This window comes from Diplodia seriata (assembly GCF_021436955.1).
Source record: "Diplodia seriata strain FDS-637 chromosome Unknown scaffold_8, whole genome shotgun sequence".
Classification (NCBI taxonomy): domain Eukaryota; kingdom Fungi; phylum Ascomycota; class Dothideomycetes; order Botryosphaeriales; family Botryosphaeriaceae; genus Diplodia; species Diplodia seriata.
In genome coordinates, this window is record NW_027117315.1 from 1,235,914 (window position 1) to 1,244,301 (window position 8,388).

General features: G+C 56.6%; 2 protein-coding genes across 2 annotated transcripts; both read left to right on the forward strand.

The window, feature by feature from the left end:
- Window positions 1-1,512: 1,512 nt before the first annotated feature.
- SLS55_007978 (uncharacterized protein) lies at window positions 1,513-4,616 on the forward strand (the record flags this gene model as incomplete). Its single annotated transcript, XM_066779393.1, is given in 5 exon segments — window positions 1,513-1,516; window positions 1,528-2,463; window positions 3,048-3,650; window positions 3,735-3,959; window positions 4,012-4,616. The coding sequence occupies 5 exon segments, from the start codon at window positions 1,513-1,515 to the stop codon at window positions 4,614-4,616; spliced, it is 2,373 nt and encodes a 790-aa protein (XP_066630197.1).
- Window positions 4,617-5,500: 884 nt separating this feature from the next.
- SLS55_007979 (uncharacterized protein) lies at window positions 5,501-7,283 on the forward strand (the record flags this gene model as incomplete). The annotated part of the gene is made up of 2 exons (XM_066779394.1): window positions 5,501-5,747; window positions 5,800-7,283. The coding sequence occupies 2 exons, from the start codon at window positions 5,501-5,503 to the stop codon at window positions 7,281-7,283; spliced, it is 1,731 nt and encodes a 576-aa protein (XP_066630198.1).
- Between the last annotated feature and the right edge of the window lie 1,105 nt (window positions 7,284-8,388).

Consider the following 8,388-nt stretch of genomic DNA (forward strand, 5'->3'; position numbering starts at 1 on the left):
CTCGGCTATTATTAGGGTTTGCGGCTCTAGGGAGAGGCTGTCTCTTCTGTAACACAGGCGATTGGAGAGGGTGTGGGGAGGGGGCGAGACTCTGGACGATCAACGCTGGGCGCTCCATAGCCTCAGCCTTCCTGCCCTATCAACTTCATACGCAGACAGACAATAATTAAGGTGGCAATGAGTGTGGCGAATGCTACTTAGTCGCCTTTCATCCTCTCGTTCCTCCATTTTTTGTTTTTCCTGAGCTGACCGGTCTTGCAAGGAAGGTTTTGTTGGCGTTGCGGGCTCGTTTCGATACCGTCGATTTGTCGCCTACACTTCATCCTACTGCTTCTGAGAAAGCCCGCGTCCTTGGCCGGCCTCCCGTTTCCTCCTCCTTTTGAAACTCTTTCCGAGTTTCCCGAGGTTACGTGGAAGAGTTGATACCATGGCCTCTTGTCGTGTCGGAACCTACATGGCTACAGGAACAAATTACGTCCTCCTTTATTTTACGCACTGCCCGTTTGCTGAGACCTATTTGAGAGAGCAAGAAGGAATGGCCTTTTCGCGCTAATCTTGTAGACCTCGACCAAAACTACGACGACTTTGTTGACCCCTGGATTTCCTGGCCGAAACCAGAGAAACCCGATGACCCGTTCGATTACGGGCAGATATTAAGGAACCCTGTCATGTCCATTCTTCGCGCAAAAGGAAGGTATGTCGACTGCGAAGAGCACTTGGCAGGCCTGTGGATGTTCACACGCTGTCGACGAAGTATCATGCTGTGCTGAGCTAGAGGTGGTAAAACGAGATGAGGTTCACCTAGAGTCATTCGAAATCGGTGGTCAAGGTTGATAGAATTAGTAGATTGAAAACTCATCTCTGCGACCAAGTGCCTTCGCGATGCGTGTATTAGATTCGGTGAGCGTTGGTGGTAGCTTATAGGATGAGGTAAGTTCGCAATCATTGCATTGTTTACTTGACGGAACATGGCCGTCCCATTAGACTGTTCGAGAACCCAAGTACCGAGCGGGCAGGAACTACTATTTTCCTCCTCAAGCAAGTCGGTTCGCACTCTCCCGTCGTGGCGATAAGACACTCGGCATTTGCGCCATTAGAGCCGGCCGGCGATCGCGCCCAGACTTCCGGCACGACCGACGCTCGAGCACGCAACGCTACTTCTGCTTGGACTTGCCGACGGCGCCGGTTGAAAGGTGGGATGGAAAGTGATTGCAAAAGGCACGCCCGCGGCACTTCTCCTGCCTTCCGTCCCCATCGCAACGCCGATGCCGATACCGCTGGTGATAAGACAGTCACCAGTATTCGGGCAAGTCTGAACAGTAACCTTGAATCTTCATTCCACGTCGTCGAACTGTTGCTTCGACCTTCCATTGCCGCACTGCTATTCGGTCGTCGAACAGGGCAGGGTGTCTCAATATGGGCTGCATTACTCCAACCGGGAACATTCGCATAGGAGTCGACGTGGGAGGTTCGTAGTACTACCAGCCCCAAGGTCGAAGCAGTTGTGGGCTGATGAGTGACCACCAGGCACCAATACCGATGCCGTGGCACTGGACCTCTCCGCGCAGCACACCGAAACCCGCGGCGTGATTGCGCACTTCAAGACACCCACCACGCCCGACGTCACCTCTGGCATTGAAACGGCCGTCGGCACCGTCATCAAAGCAGCCGGTGTATCACTGGACAGTATTGCCTGCGTAACCATTGGAACCACCCACTTCATCAACGCTGTAGTCGAGCAGGACGCTCGACGCCTGCGCAAAGTCGGCGTTCTTCGCCTCTCCAAGTCTTTCCTTCGTCAGATTCCGCCATTTAGCGAGTTTCCAACCGGCTTGGCCCGCCTGATCAAGAGTTACGTAGGCTATGTCGACGGCGGCCTGCATATCGACGGAGCCGAGGAAGCCCCCATCGTCGAGGAACAGGTTGTGCAAGAGTGTGCAGAGATCAGAAAGCATGGGGTATCGGCTCTTGTCGTGGCTGGCATCTTCTCACCGATCGACGAAGAATACCAACAGGAGAAGCGCGTGCGAGACATCGTCCTACGTGAGATCGCGGGCATTGATGTCGTCTGCTCGCACGAAGTCAGCAATATCGGCTTCCTTGAGCGCGAGAACGCGGCCATTCTAAACGCTTCGATTCTCAAATACGGACGTCGTACTGTGAGAGGCTTTCGCGAGGCGATGAGCAGGCTAAACCTCAAGTGCGGCTTGTACATCACCCAAAATGACGGGACCTTGATTGACGCCGCATCCGCCGCCCGGATGCCCATTCGGACATTCTCGTCTGGTGCTACGAACTCGATGCGCGGCGCCGCGTACCTGGCTGGAAAGTCTCTTGACGGTACTTCGGCCATTGTCGTTGACATTGGGGGCACCACGTCGGACGCTGGAGTGTTGCTGCAATCCGGGTTCCCAAGACAAGCCTCTGCTTTCGTTACTGTCTCTGGCGTCAAGGTGAACTACAGTATGCCATTCTTGCATTCGATTGGTCTCGGGGGTGGTTCCATCGTTCGGGAGGCAGCCGGCGGGAATGTGACAGTAGGTCCGGACTCTGTTGGTCATTATATTACCACAGAGGCCAAGGTCTTCGGCGGCAGCAAGTTAACAGCAACGGATGTTGCAGTTGCAGCCAATAGAGCGGTGATTGGAGACGCCTCAAGAATTAGCGGTGTAAGCTCTGAACTTGCAGCCAAGGCCCGGGGCAGGATAAAGGCCATGCTGGAGGGAGTCATTGATCTCTGCAAGACCTCTCCGGACCCTTTGCCAGTCCTTCTCGTAGGTGGCGGTTCGGTCGTTGCCCCAGAAAGTCTGAAGGGCGCATCTAAGATTATATGCCCACCCTTTCACGATGTTGCGAAGTACGTTTTGTCCAACAGCTCCTGCAGGTTGAGCGCTGACGTTAGATTAGCGCTGTCGGCGCCGCGGTTAGCAAGGTTGGTGGTGTTGTGGACCTTGTTCAGAGCACAGAGCATCAAACGCAACAAGAAGCTATCCAAAGAGCCAAAGACCTCGCCGTCAAGAGAGCAACAGGAGCCGGTGCGATTCCAGAAACTGTCACCATTACCGAGATCGATTCCCTCCCCGTCTCATATGTGGCGAACAAACTGCGAACCCTCGTCAAAGCTGTCGGTGAGTTGGATATCGCAAGGCAGCCGACGCCTCTAGGAGAAAAAGATGATTTGGGGGAAGAAGAAGAAGAAATTGAGAAGAGCAAGGACTATGGTGAGAAGTTTTGGGAAGAAACGCCAGTCGACCCGTTCACCTATAGACCCGATATCAAGGTAAGCTCGGAGACAGGTATAGCCGAATGGAACGTTTCGGAGACGGACGTGAACTGGCTTGCGGAAGGCTGTTACGTGCTGGGTTGTGCAGGAGGCGGCTCACCAGCAGCCACCAGGATCCAATTGCGGGACCAGCTGCGGGAGGGTTACACGCTCAAGATCGTGGATGCGAGCGTGCTACCTGACGATGCCTGCGTCTACTGGGGCGGTCATATGGGGTCTCCGGCAGTTTCCGTGGAGCGACTCAACGCCACGGAGACGGTAGAAGCCTTCCGAGCTCTCATGGAGTACTTGAAACATGACTCTTTCGATGCCGTTATCGGTCTCGAAATCGGCGGCGCTAACGGCCTGGAGCCCCTCCTTGTCGGCAGTTCGAAGTACTTCAATAGGCCGACCATTGGTGGGTGATCTTTATACTTGAACAGTCTGATCGGCGTGGAATTGACGGCTGCAGATGCCGACTTCATGGGCCGAGCCTACCCAACGTACTGGCAAACGACCATCGCAGTGCACGAGCCTGGCTCACTCGTTCCTTGCGCCATCGACTCTGGTGACGGTAAGACCATCATCATGACAAGGGCATCGACGGATGAGATTGTCGACCGAGCGCTCCGCGCATCATGCGCTGAAATGGGATCCCGTGTCGGAAAGGCGGGAGCTCCGACAACCGCGAGCACTGGTAAGTCGGATGGACGCCGGCCAGCAATCTTACAGCAGCTAATCTCCGTCAGTGCGTCGGACGGCGGTGATCAACACCTATTCGCTCGCGTGGCGCATCGGGCGGTGCATTGCGCGCAGTGAAGCCAGCAACACGCTGTCGAAGGTGTGTGAATCGATCGTGCAGGAGGTGGGTGGGGAGGCGACGGCTCGCATCTTGTTCCGCGGCAAGATTGTGGCGGTGGAGCGGCGGCTGTTCAAGGGCCACTCGTACGGAGAAATCACCATCGCGAGCATGCCGGCGGACGAGGAGGACGAGGGGGCAAAGGACGCTATGCCGGCTTCGGCAGCGGGCGGGACGCTCAAAATCCCATTCAAGAACGAGAACCTGTATGCGGAGCACACGTCGGACTCGGGCGAGAGACGCATGGTCTGCACGGTGCCTGACTTGATCGCGGTGTTGGACACAGGCGCTGGACGTGCGCTGGGAGTGCCCGAGTTTAGGTACGGGCTCCGGGTGACGGTGCTCGGCATCACGGCAAGCCCGCAGTGGACCAGCACCGAAACGGGACTCAAGATTGGCGGGCCTAAGGCATTTGGGTACGATCTGGAGTATAAGCCTCTCGGAGTGTATGTCGAGCCGAAGAGCGTGATTGCCGAGTACACGGCGCGCCAGTGATCAGTCAACAGACAGACGGGTAGAAACAGAGCAAAATTCGGTGGCAGTCTTCTCGTGCAGTAGCTGACTCTCAGGTGATGTTGGGATCGGCCGCGACGGCGAAGGTCAAGCTGGAGGCCAGGCTGAGACGCCGAGGGAGGAGTTGAAGCTTTGAGCTGGCCTGGCGCGCGCGTCAGCTCGGTTTCATGGACGCGGTGAGGGTGGATTGAGTTGTGTGGAGGGGCAGCTGGTAGCGAGGCGGGGTCTCCCCTGGGACGCTGGGACGCTGGGACGCTGGGACGCTGCTGCTCCCCGTTTCACGCGGCCGAGCCGAGGAGGCGGATTGCGTGCTGCGCGGTCCACCGAGGGGCTTTATTTCTGGCTCGTTTTGCAGTGCCGCCAATGACCGCGGCGTCTCAGGTATAGTACGCGGCGCAGGCGGGCAATCCTCGCGTCGCCGGCGATCAAACGCGGTGCCTGCGCCGGCGCTGCGCCAATGGGAGGGCGCAGCGCTGGACGGGCGCCTCAGGCTCCGACTCTGCGGTCGAGGGTGTGCAGAGGCTCGGCGCTGGCGTTTCACGCGTCGCCCGGCAGCGGCGGCGGCGGAGCGAGGAGCAGCGGCCGTGGGTTTCAGCCTTGCGCGCGGGCGCGGAGGGGCGGGGGCGTGATTGGCGCAGCAGGCGGCCAGATTTGCACAGGGATGGTCGCGACCGCATGAGAAACGAAACGGCGTCTGAAACGCTGAAGCGAGCAGCTGAGCCGCCCCGTGTGCTAGCGACTCGCCGCATCCGCTGCCATTAATATCCCACCACCTCCCTAGCCGCCTTGCTCTTGCTTCCGCCGTTCAATTCCTATACACTGCACTGTCGCTGCTGGTCCAGCCTTCCCCGCAAGTGCATCCCACAATGTCTGACCACGCCCTGCCGTCTGCCCAGCAAGGCACGAAGCGCACATTGTCCGGCTCCACCCGGCCCAAGCACCAGACCGTCTCCTCCAAGGCCTCGACCTCACACCTCTCCCACGCACCCTCGTCCGCCTCGCTGCTGCAGGACGAGTCGCCCATCACCCCCGACATCTTCGCCCACATCGATGCCATCAAGCACATCGATGACAAGCTGATCTTCGAGCTGCTCCGGAGCGCTCGCTTCTATGGTACGCCAGGGACACCCCTCCATCTGTGCACGAGACATTGACCTGGTTGCAGCAAGCATTGCACCTGGCTCAAGCGCGTCTGCCGACTCCAGCAGGCGCAACTCTACCGTGCCCAGCCTGTGTTCGGACAGCCGCTCGTCCATTGCCTCCTCCGCCATGTTCTCCCTCTTCAGCAAGCCGAGCCTTGGCTCTCTGCGGTCCGCTGCCTCCCAGCCCGAGTCTTCCCCCCTGTCTCGGAGCAAGTCCCACATGGAGCTTCGCCAGCCCTCCATCAAGTCTGACCGCTCTGCATCCTCGTCAAGCCACTCTTCTCTCACCAGGTCGCGTTCGGTTCGCCATGACTCGGCAGCCACCGTGGAGAAGCCGCTCCCTCCCGTGCCGATGAAGGATGGCCAAGGCCAGCCCGTGCCTCCGCAGGCCACCAAGAACTATGCTTGCACCTTCTGCGAGCAGACCTTCAAGCACCGTGCCTACTGGCTCTGCCACGAGGAGGAGCTGCATGAGCAGCCTCGCCGCTGGACCTGCCCTGACTGCTACCGCAGCTTCTTCGCCGAGAAGAAGTACCGCAAGCATCACTACGAGTCGCACGGCTGCTCTAGTTGCGGGATGAAGAAAGATGCCGAGCGTACGCTGAATGTCACCGAGCGCTGTTCCATGCAGGGCGTCATCGAGGGCAGGGAGGGCAAGCCTGTTCGCAACAAGACTTGTGCCGAGAAGGCCATGCTTCGCGTCCATAACAAGAAGGCTTACGGCTGCGGCTTCTGCGTTACCCTGTGCCGCTGCTGGAGTGAGCGCTGTGACCATGTCGCCCGTCACTACGAGACCGGCGTTTCGAAGAACGATTGGTGCTTCACCAATGTCGTGAAGAGCCTGCTCCTCCAGTCCGAGCTAGCCATTGCTTGGGAAAAGCTGATGACCAAGGAGCACGGTATGGACAAGGCCACCTGGCCCGCCTTTGTCTGGGATAAGCGCGAGGCACGCGACTTGGTGCGCTCGATGGAGCAGAACGGTATGATCCACGAGAAGGTTAAGGAGATCGCGCGCAGTGCCTATGACCACGCGCACGCGGACGAGACCAAGGCGGCCGACGATGCTCCCTTGGTGCCGACCGATGTTGCGCCGCCGAAGCATGAGCCCGTTGAAGAGCAGAACCCAACACCTGCTGCTCAATATCTCCTTCCCATGCCTACAGAGCAACGTCCGCACTCTACCCCGGTTCTCTCTCAGCAGCCGATGCAATTCCCCCACCACCCTCACCACAGCACTTTCTCCATTTCCTCAATGCCAGACCCACCGCCCGCTTACAACGGCTCTCAGCGCGCCTCAAAGGAGTTCGAGCTGCTCAGCCAGGCCATTGATGAACAATTAGCGTCGGGTCCCTTTGTCGTCGACTTTGACTTCACCCCAGCCTGGGACCCCATGCAGATGTCGCCGCAGCCGCCGCCGCACCAGGAGGACATCGTCGCCTTCACTCATCCAGGCGCCTACTCGGCGTTTACTGCCGCGCATCCCGACAAGGGAACGTGGCCGCTGTAGGAGAATCCCGCGGGCATGACTGATTCCGATGTTGATGGCGGTGCTGGTTCACCTTGACTTCCGTATTTATCTACCTGTACTCTCACGGTTTGCTTGTTTTCTCTTGATACCCACCATTGAAAAGGAAAGGAAGGAAGTATGTACGATGTGGAAAAGTTGTGTCGGATTTTGTATCAATATTTAGTGGTGTGTGCAAATCGTTGGCTCTGATACTGTCGGAGCCGTCGGCGAGGGGCCGATATACTTAATAATAATAATGATTATGGAGACAACCCCCTTGACATGTTCAGAAAGTTGGATGAGTACTATCGAAGTGACATAGGCAGATGACGCGCTTATGAAAAGCAATGGTCTTGCGTCATTAAAATCAGCAAACTGAATACGCAATGACTTGCACTTGCACTTGCCATTTGGGCTTTGGAGTTAAGTCAAGTCCGCAATTCCTACTTCGCAATCCATTGCGCTGCCTTCTCTCTCATAAGTGCACTCACATGCCGCACATGAGAGGTGGGTGAGTGTAACATTATCCTTTAATACATGAGGCGCTTGTAGAGTGGGCAACTCCGATCTCTTACCAGCTAGCGTCTTACCTACGAAGGCTTAGCTTTACTATATCATAGTACGATTCTACTTATTCGCTACCTACTAAACTTCACCTGCCTACCGACCTTGGAACGTAGCCGTAGTAGCCGTATCAGTCGTTAAGTAGATAATAGGTAGAGCGTTAATGGGTGAATTTACCAAGCAATTCTGATAAATTCTTAAAGCCTTCTCGGCTAAAGGACCAACTAAGCCTGTTAATCGAACTCTAACATTGTCTTTAAGGTACGACTTATGCTTTACCTTTCCCTTTACAACATTCTTGAGAGGGCTTGTGGTATTACTGAAGCAACTCTTAACGGAAGTCGTGACATCGACCTTATCGACTTCCGTCACCTTATTAACATGTTTTATGCCAATTTCTACACCGATGAGATATTGCACTATTGCAACCGAAACAGTAAATCTGTGATGCACAGCTTATAAGATGCGGGAGCGAACGCGAGAGAGGCGCAAGAGTATATGACCGAAGCTTAAAAGTCGGCAATTGGACCAATGGGCGGCA